The 17,873-nt window shown below is 37.1% G+C and overlaps 1 protein-coding gene across 10 annotated transcripts in view; it reads right to left on the reverse strand.

Moving 5' to 3' along the window:
• The window catches only part of BIRC6 (baculoviral IAP repeat containing 6), a 226,673-nt gene that overhangs the window by 195,544 nt on the left and 13,256 nt on the right, over window positions 1-17,873 (reverse strand). For all 10 annotated transcript variants that reach the window (XR_009357395.1, XM_059188672.1, XM_059188669.1 and 7 more), the window contains exon 2: window positions 1,547-1,728. Coding sequence is in view for 9 of the 10 variants with exons in the window: in XM_059188672.1 (XP_059044655.1) it covers window positions 1,547-1,728 (182 nt within the window). In the remaining variant the exon portion in view is untranslated. The remainder of the gene's footprint in view (window positions 1-1,546; window positions 1,729-17,873) is intronic.

Consider the following 17,873-nt stretch of genomic DNA (forward strand, 5'->3'; position numbering starts at 1 on the left):
GAAGGTGACAGAAGCCAGATAAATACCTAACCCTTCAGACAGCACATTATGAAAAATACTGATTTGAGGGTCTATTTCATTATAAATGTCCCAATATTTTATTGTAATTCTCTAGTTCTTTGTAAAACCTGAACAGGTTGATACCATCTTGCATCACAGATTCTGTGATGAAATATATATATATATACACATACATATATATATCCTTTATTAGGATATCAACCTTAAGTTATCAGCTAGTATAAATTCCTCAAATTAAGAGGAAAAAATGTCCAATACAACTAAAACTAATTAGTTCTCTATACAAATATTTTAGGCAGGACCCCAGATCCAAATGACAAAAAGAGGACTACTCTCTTTTCAGAACTCAAATTTTCAGCAAACATACTTATAACCTAACAGACAACTATATTATGACACTGAGTGAAAACTAAGTGGATACATGTTGGTATCCTTTTTCTAAATTAGTCTTCCAAAAAGAGAATAAAAACATTTATATTGCACTTTATGTTTACCAATTGACAATTTTCATGCCCTAAAAATGGGAAATATGCTATACTGTTTTTATCAAATAATCATACCACCAAATGCAAAACAATTCATAATTAACAACTTGGTATGAAGACAAAAATGGTATCTCACTTTATTAGGAGACACAGCATTAAAATCTTTTATATTTTATTTAAGATGGTTTAAAATCCAGTAGCTTTGAAAAACGTACTTTCAAATTACACCACATGAACATCAATGCACAGGTAAAGATTTTAAATTAGGGTGCACCTACAAATTAAGTAATGAATATGTAACACTACAGAAACGTATGTATGACTAAAATTTTAAACTGGGATTGTTAAAAGGTATGATACATACAAGCAAAGATTACTGGCTGTTCACTAATATTCATTCCTCCCTTCCATCTTATGTTTAAAAAAGAACTACCTCTTTCCAAGTCTTCTCAGCTTGATGTGACCATGTGACTAAATTCCGGCCAATGGGAGGAACATGAAAAGGGTGGATATGAATGAGTTTGGGAAAGAAAGCAAGAAAGAATGAAGGAGAGAAGGAAAGCAGAAGGGAAGGAGCGGGGAGAAAGGACAAGAGAAAAAAGGGGGAAGGGTCGTACCAGTGTGCTTCCCTGGGCTTCTGCTTTCCCTTTCACTATGACGGGGAAATACTAATGAGCCTTGGAACAGCTGTCATGAATTCAAGAGATGGAAGCTAAGTGTTGAGGTAAGCAGTTACCCCTACGCTTAGCCCTGTCCTGTTACTAAAAAAACTGTACTGTTTAAGCCACTGTATTCTGCTGTCTCTGGTACCGTTTCAACTGCATGGTTCACACTTAAATACCACTCTGATAAGCATCAATTAATTACAAAGAGGAATTAAACAAATGTGATCAGTAAGTCAATTCTGTTTTTATAGGGGCATGTATAAAAAAAAAAACCAGGGTACATATACAATGTTCTCAAAGGACAACTTAATTTAACAGCTAATAAGGTCTGAAATTACATTAAGAGGAAAAGTACACTGATTTATTTCAACTTACCTCTGTAACAGGTAATTCAAGCTGAACCACATCATCCTGCTTTGAAACTGGAGTTTGCAGAGCAGTGTCTAACAACAAGATTCCGTTAAGGTCTTTCCTACACCCTACTGCAAAATCATCCACAAATATAACTTTATCCACCGCAGATATATACTGACATTTCACCTGTCCACCTGGTTTAGCTGTTAAAAGAACAAAAATTCAACACTTAAGATTTAAAAATAGTCCATTAAAAAATAAATGTTTACATGGAAGCTAAATACAGTATTTAATCTCACATTGGAAAACACTGCTCTAAAAGACATTATTAGAGCAACTGATAAACTTGTAATATGTACTATAGATCAGATAAAGTATCACTGTGAAACTGTCAGAACTTAACAGCTCCAGAGCTATTATAAAAGAGAATATAGGAGCGCCTGGGTGGCTCAATTAATTGAGTGCCCAACCCCTGGTTTCAGCACGATCATGATATTGGGGTCCTGGGATCAAGCCCATGTCAGGCTCCATGCTCAGCAGTTAGCTTCAGGATTCTCTCTCCCTCTGCGCCTCCTCTATTCTCTCTCTCAAATACGTAAATCTTAAAAAAAAAAAAAAAGGGGGGGGTGCGCCTGGGTGGTTCAGTGGGTTAAGCCTCTGCCTTTGGCTCAGGTCGTGATCCCGGGGTCCTGGGATGGAGCCCCATGGGGCTCTCTGCTCTGCGGGGAGCCTGCTTCCTCTTCTCTCTCTGCCTGCCTCTCTGCATACTTGTGATCTCTGTCTGTCAAATAAATAAAATCTTCAAAAAAAAAAAAGGAGAGAGAGAGAGAGAAAAAATGATCACTCTTAGAAATAAACAGGCGCCTGGCTGGCTCAGTTGGAAGATCATGGTACTCTTGATCTTGGGGTCTTGAGTTTGAGCCGCATGTTATGTGTAGAGATTACTTAAATACATAAAACTTTTAAAAATAGAAATAAACATAATAATAGAAATAAAGATAAAAAAAGAAACAGAAATAGTAAAGGGTAAGGGGGCAAAGAATGCAACCTAGTCTCAATAGAGCAAAAGAAATAAAATGGGTATATATGTGTGTGAATGATGAGCAAATGTGGTAAAAGTATTTAAAATCAAAACTGATAGAACCAGGTAAAGGGTACAGGGAAGTTCTTTGTTCTATAGTATTTCAGAATTAAAATATTCAGAACAAAAGTTTTAAATATTCAGTATTTGTCAATTTTTTTGCAAAATTCAATAAGCATAAAGTCAGTATGGCCCGTTTCTAGGTAATTACCAAAAATGTTTGAGGACTTTTATAACTGAGATTAAAAAATGAGATAAAAAAATGAGATAAAAGAAAAATGTTTATAACCTAGGTTAAGAGAAACAGTAAAGCCTCTAGTTCAATCCCCACTGAGAAAACACAGTCAACTACCACTAATGATCAACATACCCTAAGGTTTCTGCTGAGTCAGTATCAAAAGAGTATTTTTTTTTTTAAGATTTTATTTATTTGAGAGAGACTGAGAGAGAGAACAAGCAGAGGAAACAGCAGATGAAGAGGGAGAAGCAGACTCCCCACTGAGCAGGGAGACCCATGCAGGACTCAATCCCAGGCCCCGAGATCAGGACCTGAGCTGAAGGCAGACACCCAGGCGCTCCATGTAAGAGTATTTTAATGCAAAAAGTCAGTGAATACATGAACCATAAAATTTCTCAGAATAAGTCAGAGTGGAATTTCAGAAGTCTTATAAAAAACAGTAACAGGCAAGAGGCTTTAAATACCAAGAAAAAAAATTTTTTAAGATAACATCAGTTTCTATACTTAAATTTACAGACTTATAAGGAGATTAATGTTAAGTGTTTCTGTCACAAATAGAGTCTCTGTAAGAAGACTTGAAAGAATGACCAATTATGAAATTTTATTCTATTAGAAAAGATAAACCCCTGTGGGCAAGTAATCCTGCTGCCGGTACACCTAAACTCTAAACTCCCAAAACAACTTTTTCTTTTTTTTTCTTTCCAAAGATTTTATTTATTTATTTGACAGAGATCACAAGTAAGCAGAGAGGCAATACAACTTTATAGAACATCCCAGTAACTAGCTCTGCTCCAACTAATGATACAAAAGTAGAAAAATGGAAATAAATCAGAGTCCTGGTTTTCAATCCTAGGTCAACTATAAAACATGTTATAATCAATGAATATTGGGGTGGTATTCTTAATCTCAGAATAGTATAGTTCTTTTGGACGCTAACAGACAACTTGGAGGCATTACAAAACTGACTGGAACAAATTCATTATCCACACAAAACAAAACAGTAATCTATAGTTCAATCTCAGAATTCAAAGTTTGAAATACATGTTAGCATACAGGAAAATAATCTCTGAAACACAATAACAGGCATATTTACTTAGCACTTCTAATATCTAGGTAAAACCACAAGAAAGACAAATTATAGAAACTCAGGGTAAAATTATAAAAGAACTTACAAAAATTGTTTCAAAACTCCAAAACTCAGTAACAGTAAATATTTTTAAGAACTATTCTTTATGAGGAACCTGGGTATCTCAACTGGATGAGCAACTGACTCTTGCTTTCAGCTCAGGTCATAATCTTGGCATCATGAGATAGAGTCCCACATCCTGCTAAGAGCTCAGCAGGGAATCTGCTTGAGACTTTCCCTCTCCCACTGTCCCTCACCAACTCATGCTCAAGTGAGATCTCTCTCTCAAACAAATAACTCTTAGGGGGAAAAAAACTATTACTTTTTTTAGAATCTTTTTAGGCTTCCAGCAAAACTGAGTAGAAGGCACTTAGAATTCCAATATATGCCCTGCCTCTCCATAACTATAAAATTTTGAAAAACAAACTGCAAATTCTGCTTTACTGTTTAAGGTATGTGCATTTAAGTAACGAATTATTGAAATTATAATTCTGTTAAAAGTTCCCAAGAGAGGTATAAAATATGTGTCAAGACTCTACACCAGTGTAGTTTCCAGATGCGCTTCCACGCAACCTTAGAGAATTCTAACCATATCACACCACTAGAGATTCTTCCACAGATCCCGACTGAAAAAAAGTCACCACTGTTTTTTACAACTTCTTATACACTACACAATACTAGCACTCAAAGTAATGCACACTGATCAAGGAGTCTTTTTAGCAGTTTCTTCAGGCCAGTATAGCAGCATGCTATGTTTATTAGGATGAGTACATTCCCAGTTTTTGACCTTAGTTAGGGAAGGTCGTCCATAAGCAGAGGGCTGTACTGCACAGGGGGTAGAAAGGAGGGTATTATCAGCCATATCCCACTGAAGGACCTTCTGGCACAGTCTGAGGTTTCACACAGACATGAATTTTGAGGTAAGATTATTAAACCCACTACAGACACTTTCTCTCAATTTTTTTACTAGGCTGAAGACTTTATTTTTGAAAGGAGAGCTTGGTTAATATACCCGGACAGTATGCTCAAGATGAGCTTTGCTCATCTGTCCCTAGAAAAGTCCTAGATGGGGCACCTGGCTGGCTCATCAGTACAGCATGCAACTCGATCGAGGGTTTTGAGTCTGAACCCCATAATGGGTAGAGATTATTTAAAATAAAATCTTGGCACCTGGGTGCCTCAGTGGGTTACGCCTCTCCCTTCGGCTCAGGTCATGATCTCAGGGTCCTGGGATAGAGTCCCACATCGGACTCTCTGCTCAGCAGGGGGCCTGCTTCCCTCTCTCTCTCTCCTTCTGCCTGCCTCTCTGCCTACTTGTGATCTCTCTCTCTGTCAAATAAATAAATAAAATATTTTTAAAAATAAAATCTTAAGGGGCGCCTGGGTGGCTCAGTTGGTTAAGCAACTGCCTTTGGCTTGAGTCGTGATCCCAGGGTCCTGGGATCAAACCCCATGTCAGGCTCCTTGCTCTGTTGGGGGAGCCTGCTTCTCCCTCTCCCTCTGCCTGCTGCTCCACCTACTTGTGCTCTCTCTCTCTCCCTGTTAAATAAATAAATAAAATTTTAAATAAATAAATGAAATCTTGAGAAAAAATCCTAGATTTCTGTGCAAGAAAAGTATCTTGCAATGAACAAAGAATATTTTTGGAACTTTTCAACTTCTTACATGTTTGAGCAAGTCTTTCTTACTTAGGAAGCAACAAGACAAGACAGAAATCCTCTAATGTCAGTTAAAAACAAAATCCATGAGTGTTTAAGTCTGACACTTAACTTAGTGTTTGTACAAAATAAACGAACAAATAAAACAAAACAAAAAACACTAGTTTCACAATCAGGTAAATTCAACATTTATTTTTAGTCGTAAGAATAGCCATTTTAAGTACAGAAAAAATAAAAGAGATGAAGAAACCTATAATAGAGCTTGACTATGTCACTCACTTGGAAAACATGTTTTCAAAGTCTTGTAAAATATTATAAGTTATACTTTTTTATTCATGATGCTCTGATTCATGATTTTAGTGGCATTACTATTAAACACTCGATATATTTTAATGTTACCAATAATACTGATAAACTTACAACCTATACTTAAATTATATCTCCCAAGACTACCTTTAAAAAACTTAAATCCGGGACGCCTGGGTGGCTCAGTGGGTTAAGCTTCTGCCTTCGGCTCAGGTCATGATCTCGGGGTTCTGGGATCGAGCCCCACATCGTGCTCTCTGCTCAGCGGGGAGCCTGCTTCCCCTCCTCTTTCTCTCTGCCTACTTGTGATCTCTCTCTCTCTCTCTCTCTGTGTCAAATAAATAAATAAAAATCTTTAAAAATTTAAAAAAAAAACTTAAATCCCATTTTGGCATGAACCATTTATTATTTCATTTGCCTTATGAGTTTAAAATATCTGAAAATAAACTTCTCAAAGAAAGATAAGCTATGCTTAACTAATGTTTGTTATGCTTTCCAAGAAGAGTTGGCTAAAAAGTTATTTTTGGCTTTTAAATAGAAGGAAAAACCCATGGCACATACCCTGTACCACATACTGCACCTTTCTAGAACTCTGTGAAGAAGTAATCTGTAAGGGATGCCTGGGTGCCTCAGTTAAGCAGCCTACTCTTGATACTCAGGTCACAATTTAAGCCCCATGTCAGGCTCTGTGCTCAGTGGGGAGGCTTCCTGAAATTTTTTCTACCTGCCCCTATCCCTGCTTCTGTGTGCCCTCTCTCACTCTCTTTCTCTCTAAAATAAATAAATCCTTTTTTTTTTTTTTTAAAGTTATTTGTGAAGTGACTTTTAAACCTACGGGGATAAAATTTTTAAAAATTGAGCAGGAAATTTTAATAGAGGAAAAACTCAAATTCCTTCATCTACAACAGAAATCAGCAAACTTGTGAAAAGGGTCAGAGAGGAAATATTTTAGGGTTCACAAGATAAATAGCCTCTCTCACCATTACTCACCTCTGCCACTGTAGCACAAAGGCAGCCATAGCCAACATGTAAATAAATGATTGTGGATGGGCACCAGTTAACACTTTATTTATAAAATTAGGAGATAGCCTGAGAGCTACAGGGGTTTGCAGACCCCTTATTGACACTAAAAACCTGCATTAGTGCAGATATTCTTTCCCAGAAGGGAAAACGTCACAAAACAGGTTAAAATTCACAGCCAGACACAGTAAGTTTCTGAAAACTAACAAAAATCTTGAAAGCAAACAGACAAAAAGGCCACATTACTTACATAGAAGTAATAATACAATAAAAACATTTATCATTAAAAACCATAGGGTTCATTAGGAAGTAGACCATTTTTTTAAGCACTAGAGAACAAGAAATTTGCTGACAAAAATGTCCATTAGAAATGAAGGTGAGGGTGGGGCGCCTGGGTGGCTCAGTTGGTTAAGCCTCTGCCTTCGGCTCAGGTCATGGTCTCAGGGTCCTGGGATCGAGCCCCGCTTCGGGCTCTCTGCTCAGCAGGGAGTCTGCTTCCCTTCCTCTCTCTCTCTGCCTGCCTCTCTGCCTACTTGTGATCTCTGTCAAATAAATAAATAAAATCTTTTTTTTTTTTTTTATTTATTATTTATTTGACAGAGAGAGAAATCACAAGTAGGCGGAGAGTCAGGCAGAGAGAGAGAGAAGCAGGCTTCCGCTGAGCAAAGAGCCCGATGCGGGGCTCGATCCCAGGAAACTGAGATCATGACCTGAGCCGAAGGCAGTGGCTTAATCCACTGAGCCACCCAGGCGCCCCAAATAAATAAAATCTTAAAAAAAAAAAAAAATACAAAAAACACAGGGCACCTGGTGGCTCAGCAACCAACTTTTGATTTCAGCTTGGGTCATGATCTCAACTCACAACTCACTTGTGGCCATGAGTTCAAGCCACACACACACACACAGAAATCAGAGGCCCAGTTAGTTAAGCATCTGATTCTTGGTGTCCACTCAGGTCATATCTCACGGTGGTGGGATTGAACCCCATGAAGGGCTTCCCACTTAGTGTGGAGTCTGCTTCAGATTCTCTCTTCCTCTCCCTCTGCGTCTCCCCCAGCTCTTACCCCACAGGCACATGAGCTCTCTAAAATAAATAAATAAAATCTTTTAAAAATAAAAATAGGGGCATCTGGGTAGCTCAGTCAGTGTCTGCTGCCAGCTCAGGTCATGGTTCCAGGGTCCTGGGATTGAGTCCCACACTGGGCTTGCTGCTCAGCAAGAAGCCTGCTTCTCCCTTTCCCACTCCTCCTGCTTGTGTTTCCTCTCTGGCTGTCTCTCTCTCTTCTCTGTCAAATAAATAAATAAACTTTTTTAAAAATTATTAAAAATTAAAATAAAAATTTAAAATAAAAATAAATGAAAGTATAAAAATGAAAGGATAAAAAAAGATATTTCAGGCAAACATTAATTAAAGAAAAGCTAAAGTAGCTATATTTATATTAGACAAAGATCAGAGCAAAGAAAATAACCAGAGATAAATGAGGTCATTACATGATAAAAGGACCAATTCACAAAGAAGAAAAAGCAATCCTAAATACATATAAAATATACACCTAACAGAACTTCAAAACACACACAGCTGGGAACTTAGATGACTCAGTTGGGTAAGCCCTCTGATTTCGGCTCAGGTCATGATCTTAGGATCCAGAGATCAACCCCACATGTTGAAGCCTACTTAAGACTCTGTTTCTTCCTCTCCCTTTGCCCATCCCCACTCTTAAAATAAAAAAATAAAAAATTTAAAAAAATCACATACAGCAAAAATTAATGGAACTGAGAAGAAATAGGCATCCAAATTACAGCTGGAGACTTCAACACTCCTCTCTAATAGAACAGTAGATAAAAAGAAAAACCACCAGCAATATAGAGAAACTGAACCCCACCATCAGTGAATAAGATTTTTAGAATACTCCACCTATCAGAAGTAAAATACACATTCTTTTCAAGTATACATAGAATATTCACCAAGATAGACCATATCCTGGGTCATAAAACAGACCTTAACAAATATATAAGAAGTCAAATTAGGAGTATGTTCTCTGACCATAATGTATTTAAGTAGAAATCAATAACAGAAATATAAGAGGAAATACCTGGAAAATAAACAACATACTCTAAATAATCCACATGTCAATAAATAAGTTTCAGATAATTCAGAAAATATTTTTAATTGGGATGAAAATATATCAATGTGTCAAATGCAAATAAAGCACTACTTAGAATGAAATATGTAGGAACTAAATTCTTATACTGGGGTGGGGAAGAAGGTCTCCAATCAATAATCTAAGTGTTCTATTTAAAAAACAAAACAAAAAAAAACCTAGGAAAAAGGATACCTGTGTGGCTCAGTTGGTTAAAGCCACTAACTGCCTGCCTTCAGCTCAGGTCATGATCCTGGAGTCCCAGGACTGAGTCCCGCACTGGGCTCCCTTCTTCTCATGCTATCTCAAATAAGTAAATAAAATCTTAAGAAAAAATATAAATAAAAAACTAGAAGAAGAAAAGCAAAGTAAATAACTAACAAGCAAAATAAAAATAATGATAGGAGCAGGGATTAATGAAAACAAAAATAAAAATAGAGAAAATCAACACAAGCAAAAAAGAGATCTTTGAAAAGATTTGTAAAACTAGTAAATCTCTAGCCGAGGCTAGCAAAGAAAAAAGACACAAATTACCAATAACATCAAGAAAGAAAAAATACACTATAGATCCTGCAGAGATTAAAAGATAATAAATAAGAAAACACTATGAACAACACTATGCACATGACAACTTAGGTGGCCAACATAAATAAATCTGAAAACTCAGACTGTCAAAACAAACATGATACAAACTTAAAAAGATAACAGGGGAATAATAAGTACAAGTCTACACATATAAATTTGAAGATAGAGGTGAAATGTACCAATTGATTGAAACCACAAAGTACCAAAACTTCCTGTGTATGAAACAGATAATATGAATTGAGGAAACTGAATTAATAGTTAGAAATATTCCAAAGAAACCTCTAGGCCTATCTGACTTTATTGTAGAATTTTATCATACATTTAAGTAACAAGTAACACCAATTCTACACAATTCTTCTCCAATAAAGAGAAGTGGGAATACTTTCAAACTCATTTTATGAAACCAGCATTAAACCTGAAGCCAAGTCTAGAAAAAGATAGCACAAAAAAAAAATCTATATACCATTATCCCTCACGCATATCGATGCAAACACCTTCCACAAAATAAAAGCAAATGGAATTTAGCAAATATAAAAAGAATAACATGCCAGGACCAAGTACAGTTATAGAAGGAATAATGAACTGGTGCAATATTCAAGAATCAATCAATATAAGCTACCACACATTATAGCTTAAAGAAGAAAACCTACATGAACAGATGCATTCGGTAAAATATAATATCCTTTCAGGATTTAAAAAAAAAAAAAAAAAAAAAAACCTCAGCAAATTAGAAATGAAAGGGAATTTGCTCAACCTGATTAAGGACAGCTACAAAGATCCTAACACTATCAACATAATTAATGGTAAAACACTGAATACTTTCCCCCTAAAATCAGGAACAATCCAAGGACACACTCTCAACATTCCTATTCAGTATCGTATTGGAAAATCTAGCCACTGCAATAAAAAATGAGAAGAATTTAAATGCCATGAAGATTAGAAAGGAACAAATTAAACTGTCCCTGTTCACAGACAACATGATTAACCTATACAGAAAAATCTAAAAATAAAAACAAAACTCCTAGAGCTAATAAATGAGTTTAGCAAGGTTATAGTAAACAAAATCAATACATAAAAAATCAGTCAACTGTACTTCAATATACTAGAAATCGGAAGCTGAAATCTACAAAAACCAGTTTATGATAGACTTAAAAATATAAAAATAAGGGCACTTGGGTGGCTCCATCGGTGAAGAATCTGCCTTTGGCTCAGGTCATGATTCCAGAGTCCTGGGACTGAGCCACGCATTGGGCTCCTTGCTCAGCAGGGAACCTACTTCTCCTGCCTGCCATTCCCCCTGCCTGTGCTCTCTCTTTGTGTCAAATAAATAAAATCTTTTTTAAAAACGTTAATAAAATACTTAGATATATACCAAAAGTATGCAGAATATGCATGCTGAAAAGTATGAAAGAAGTGTTAAAGAAATCAAAGACTTAAATGAAACCACGGTTAGGGACTGGAAGAGTCAATATAGTAAAGATGTCAATATCCCCAAATTACTCTAGAGATTTGATGCAATTTCAATCAAAATCCCAGCAGGAGAGGCACCAGGGTGGCTCAATCGGTGAAGCCTCTCACTCTTGATCTCTGCTGAGGTCCTGATCTCAGGGCTGTGAGTTCAGGCTCCACCCTGGACTCCACAATGAGTGGCTCAGTCAGTTAAGCGTCTACCTTTGGCTCAGGTCATGATTGTGGAGTTGTGGGATGGAGCACCATGTTGAGCTCCCTGCTCAGTGGGGAGTCTGCTTCTCCTTCTCCCTATGCCCTTCCCCCTACTCGTGCTCCCTCTCCTTCCTCTTGCTCCCTTTCTGTCTTAAATAAAATCTTATTTAAAAATAAAATTTATTTGAAAATAACAGAACTTATTTTAAGTGCACAGTTGAATGGCATTAAGTACATTCACACTGTTCTGCAACCATCACCACCATCCATCCAGAGAATGGATGGTGCAAAACTTGCAAAACTTGAGCTTTATAATCATCAGGCACTAAGTCCTCCTTCCCATCTCCATACCCCCAGTGCCCAGCAATCACTATTCTACTTTCTATCTCTAGAAATTGACTGCTTCTAAGTACCACGTATAAGTGGAGTCATACAGTATTTGTCCTTTTGTGATGGGCCTATTTCAATAAGCATTATGTCTTCAGTTCATCCACGTTGCAGTGTCAAAATGTCCTTCCTTTTTACCATATTTTGTTTATCCATATATCCATCAATGGACACTTGGGTACTTCTCCTTTTGACTACTGGGAATAATGCTGCTATAAACACAGTGTACAAATATTTTTTCAAGGCCCTGCTTTCAATTCTTTGGGGTATATACCAAGATGTGGAATTGTGATACCATAAAATTACCAAACTAATTTCAATTGTTTGAGGAAACACCACACCATTTTCCGTAACACCCGCACTATTTTACATCCACCAAGAGAATACAATACAAGGATTCCAATTTTCCACATCCGTGCCAACACTTATTATTATATTTAATGATAGTCACTCTAATGGGTGGGAAGTGGTATCACACTAGGTTTTAATTTATATTTCCCAAAATATTAGTGATGTTGACCATCTTTTCATGTGCTTTTTGGCCATTTCTATTTCTTCTCTGAAGAAAGATCTATTCAAGTATTTTGCTCATTCTTTAATTGGGTTGTTTGTTTTTTTGTTGTTGAGATGTTAAAGTTCTCTATACAGTCGAGATATTAATTTTTTATATATACCTAGATATGTGACTTTCTCATATTCTGTGGTTTGCTGTTTTAACCTATTGATAGTGTCTTTCAATGCACAACAAGTTTTCATTTTGATTAAGTCCAACTTGTCTATTTTTTCTTTGGTTGCCTGTGCTTTTGATGTCATATCCAAAAAATCACTGCCAAATCCAACGTCACGAAGCTTCTCCCTTTGTTTTCCTCTAAGAGCTTTCTAGTTGTAGCTCTTCCATTTAAGGGTTCAACTTCATTCTTTTGCAAAGTGGATATCCAAGTTTTCTCAGCACAATTTCTTGAAAAGATTGTCCTTTCCCCCACTGAATGGTGTTGGCCTACTTACAAAAATCATTCACCACGTATGTGAGGGCTTATTTCTGTGCTCTCTATTACATTAGTCACGTATGTGAGGGCTTATTTCTGTGCTCTCTATTACATTAGTCTACACCAGTACCACACTGTTTTGGTTACTGTAAAACTGTATTAAGCTTTGAAATGTGAGTCCTCCAACACTGTTCTTCTTCTTCAAAGAATGCTTTGTAGAATCCCTTGAGATTCTACATTAATTTTAGGTGGGTTTTTCTATTTCTGCAGAAAACATCACTGGAATTGTGACAGATTGCACTGAATCTAAAAACACTTTGGGTACTATTGACTTTTTAACAATATACAAGTAAGAAATGCTTGTAAGGATGCAGAATTAAGTGGAACTCATCTATTTTTAATGAAAATACATAATGGCACAGCCATGCTAGGTTGGACAGTTTCTTAAGATTTTTTTTTTTTTTTAATTAACTTATTTGAGAGAGAGAAAAGACACGAGCAGGGGGGAGGAACAGAAGGAAGGGGAGAAGCAGACTCCCCACTGAGCAGGAAGCCTTAGGAGGGGCTTGATCCCAAGACCCCAGAATTATGACCTGAGCTGAAGGCAAACACTTAACAGACTAAGCCACAGGCACCCTGGTTTGACAGTTTCTTGTAAGATTAAATATACACTTACCAAATGGTCCTGTAATCCCACTTCCACGTATTTACCCTAGAGACATAAAATCTTACATTCACACAAAAAACTTTACTCAAATGTTTATAGTAGCTTTATCCATAATCACCAAGCTGAAAACATACAAGTGTCCTTCAATGAGTGACTGACTAAACAAATGATGACACATCCATACAATGAAATACTGTTTAGGTATTTAAAAAAAAAAAAAAAAAAAAAAAATGGGGCACCTGGGTGGCTCAGTGGGTTAAAGCCTCTGCCTTCAGCTCAGGTAATCATCTCAGGGTCCTGGGATGGAACCCAGCTCTCTTTCTCTCTCAAATAAATAAACTCTTAAAAAAAGTTAAAAAAATACATACATACATATATGTATGTATATATATACACATATATTTATTTTTATTTTATTTATTTACTTGACACAGTGAGAGAGGAAACACAAGCAGGGGTAGTGGGAGAAGGAGAAGCAGGCTTCCTGCTGAGCAGGGAGCCTGATGTGGGGGTCGATCCCAGGACCCTGGGATCATGAGCTGAGCTTAAGGCAGATGTTTAACAACTGAGCCATCCAGGTGCCCCTAAAGAACTTTCTTTAAAAATATATTTAACAAGAGAAAAAAGCAAAAAGACACTGTTGCCCCAGGTAACAAAATCGTAGGTAACTACTCTATTCCTTAGTCTATTCGATATGTCCCATAAGGTAAATCACTTTTTAAACGGAAATTCACAAAGGTAGGAAACTTTTTAAAAATTATTTAATCCTAATACCCACTTCAAGAAATAGTCAATTCTTGATCAAGGCATTATCTATGTGCATCCCTACAAAACTTGCAAAAATATTATCTGAATTACATCATCTTTGCAAACTGATAGGACACACTGTAAAATTCTATTTCCACAGAGATAACATCAGAGTTCAATGCTTAAAACACTCTACTAATTAAACACAGTATATAAAAACATCATTCAAAGTCTATAAAGAGGGTACAAAATTAGTGTTCTTACAATGCTTTTAAAATATAATTTAAGTAACCAAAAACAAAATCACTTAACAAAAGTTGTTAGTACGTATTATTATTCAAAGCCAAAGTGAGTATTCCTATAAAACTAAACTCGATGCAAAGCAAAGAAGTTTGGGAAAGTTCAAGTGCTATGCCACGAAAAAAGGGTAACAAATGGATGAAATGCAATGCAGTGAGAGTATTATTCCAGGTAAGAGAACCCAACAACTGCCTAGGCATGAGAGTGGGTCTCCAGAAGACAGACTTACTGGAATTAAGAATTCCAAGTTCAAGGGTGGCTGGCTGACTCAGTCAGTGGAGCATGTGGCTCTTGATCTCACAGTTGTGAGTTCAAGCCCCACATCAGATGTAAAGATCACTTAAAAAATAAAATCGTTAAAAAGAGAGAGAGAGAAAGAGTTCCAAGTTCCAATTCTCTCTATTCACTTTATCCTCAAGTTCCACCAAACCTCCTATTTAACTATAATCTTAAGTATATGACATCAATGGAGAAAGTTTTAAGAACATAATCCTCTCTGAAGTTTCCACAGATGAGAATCAATCTTTAAGGACCTATTCCCCGCAAGAAATTTTGGGGACTATTTCAACATACATTACTCAATTTGTCACAGTCACATCTCCCAATCACCTTGGGATGCAATAGTTACATTTTCCTTCAGGATTTTAAACTGGAGATAATTAAGTAAAATTTGGGAGCGACTTTTGCTATCTGATATTGCTCAAGATATCCCTAACCATCTACACACAAATTCCTATTGCTACATGAAGTTGTCCATATGAGAAGGAACTCAGCTATAAATCTATACAATCCTGTAATATGCAGCATATACCTTATGAATTTCTATTTGGAGCTCATACTTGAAACTACTGTTCTCTGTTGAATATAGAAGGCACATATATCCAGACTAGCAGTCACAAAGACCTTTCATCATTCCTCACATAGCCTACATTTTAAATCAGTCCAAGTCAAATTCCATCCAAATATGATGAAAATGTGTCTAGCTGTTCTGCCATACTACAGTAACAGGCCAACAGAAACTTCCCTGGATACCTTCCCGCTGCCTCCTCACCTCACTGGGATCTTTGCTCAAGGGCCACTTTGGAGAGACTCTCCCAGACCACATCACAGCACAAATTTGCCCATTTCCAACCTCATACCAGCTCTAATTTCTTACAGCATTTCTCACCTCTTGGTACAGTGTGTGCGAATTACATCTCTTCCTACCAAATCATGAGTTCTTGCAAAGCCAGGACTTTGTTAACTAGTTTATCAACAGCGCCTGACACACAATAAATGTTTCTGAATAAATGAATCCTTTTCTATGATTTTGAAGAACTTTTTAATATATTAAAACTAAACTACGTGGTAAAATACAACAGTCTCACAGTTTTGTTTGTTAACACAAACAAAGTGTAAACAAAGACAGTTCAGGCATGAAACTAGTTGATCTGGTACAGAGAACCCAGCCATCTCTACCCTTCACAACCCCATTTTCCCCTACCTTACTCCTGCCCTTGGTATGAGATCACTGTCCTTGGCTATAGTGGTATTCTGGTAAATAAGTATCAAAGCACTTAGCTGGTTCAAAAATCAAACAAAACTGAATTACAGCAGAGAAGTACAAAATAGAAAGCAGGAGAAATTTGGTCCTTGATATATCCCTGCTGTTTACAAGCATATTTCATTATATGGTCATTTAATACAATTTAAAACACAATGAGGTAGATTTCAGTAGCAGACAAACTAACTTGGGAGGTTCCTCTTACACTTAAAATTAAGGCTAAATAGAATACTATTCAATTCAAATGAAACCTGCCTCTAGTGTAATCCCAGGCTTATCAAACAAACTTACTCATGAAGTTTGAACCTCTAAACCTAGAAGTACATTAGAATAACCTGGCATTCTGTTAAAAAAAAAAAAAGAAGTCTGTCTGGGCTCCACTCCAGACCACTTACGTCAGAATTCTGGGACCCAAGGTGTGCCTGGGTGGCTGTCAGTTAAGCATCTGACTCTTGATTTGGGCTCAGGTCATAACCCTGGGGTCGTGAGACAGAGCCCCATGTGGGGTACCTTGCTCTGGGCGCAGTCTGCTTCAGATTCTCTCTCCCTCTACCTCTGCTCTTCCTCCTTCCCTAAATATACATGGATGGTCTCTCTCTCAAATAAATAAATAAATAAAATCTGGGGAGAAAAAAAATACTGGGACCCAAGCAGAATATTTTTTTGAAGTTCCCCTGATGATCCTAATGAGCAACCAAGGCTGAGGACACACTGCCCCATGCATCGCCCCGGTCTTACTTCTCTCCAACTCCATAAATCAAAGTACAGAAACAAATCATGAACTTAAATCATAATTTAAATTCTTGGCACCCACAATAAATCTCAAAAGAAAACATTCCTATCTGCCCTGTTCTAATACTTCTATCATTTCCCCTAAAGAGTAGGCATTAATGGGGCGTCTGGGTGGCTCAGTTGTTAAGTGTCTGCCTTCAGCTCAGATTATGATCCCAGGGTCCTGGGATCGTGCCCCACATCGGACCCCCTGCTGTGGGAAGCCTGCCTCTCCCTCTCCCACCCCTCCTGCGTGTGTTCCCTCTCATGCTGTGTCTCCCTCTGTCAAATAAATAAATAAAATCTTAAAAAAAGAAAAAAAGAATAAGCCTTAATATCTCTCCTAAACACGCAAATAAGACCACAATTACTCCTTTTAGAAGCACTGCTCTTGTCACAAGCTATTTTATATAGCAATTACTTTATTCTATGAAGTATATATACCTCTATTATCTCCTTTTTTATTCTATAAAGTATATATACCTCTATTATCTCCTTTTTTATAACCAAGGAGTTCATCTTTTATTTATTTACTTTTTTTTACTATTTTATTTATTTACTTGACAGAAAGCAAGTGAGCACAAGCAGAGGGAAGGGACAGAGGGAAAAGGAGAAGCTGACCCCCCACTGAGCAGGCAGCCTGACTCCGGGCTTGATCCCAGGACCCAGGGATCCTGACCTAAGCAGAGGGCAGACACTTAACCAACTGAGTAACCCAGGAGGCCCAAACATTCATCTCTTGATCATCTCAGGGTTGTGAGTTCAAACCCTCTCTGGATATGGAGCCTACTTTACAAAAAAAATAAATAAATAAATAAGTAAATGAAAATAATTTAAAAAAAAAAAAAGGAATTACCAGCCCATTTTAAAGATGGAAACTCTCAGAAGTTATCTTGTCAAAGGCATAAGGCCATGGGCAGTATAATGCACATATCAGAAAGGTACCTCCTGGGGCACCTGCATAGCTCAGTGGATTAAGGCCTCTGCCTTAGGATCAGGTCATGATCCCAGGGTCCTGGGATCGAGCCCCACATTGGACTCTCTGCTCAGCAGGGAGCCTGCTTCCTCCTCTCTCTCTGCCTGCCTCTCTGCCTACTTGTGATCTCTGTCTGTCATATAAATAAATGAAA

The sequence above is a fragment of the Mustela lutreola genome, chromosome 9, assembly GCF_030435805.1.
Source record: "Mustela lutreola isolate mMusLut2 chromosome 9, mMusLut2.pri, whole genome shotgun sequence".
NCBI classification, from domain to species: domain Eukaryota; kingdom Metazoa; phylum Chordata; class Mammalia; order Carnivora; family Mustelidae; genus Mustela; species Mustela lutreola.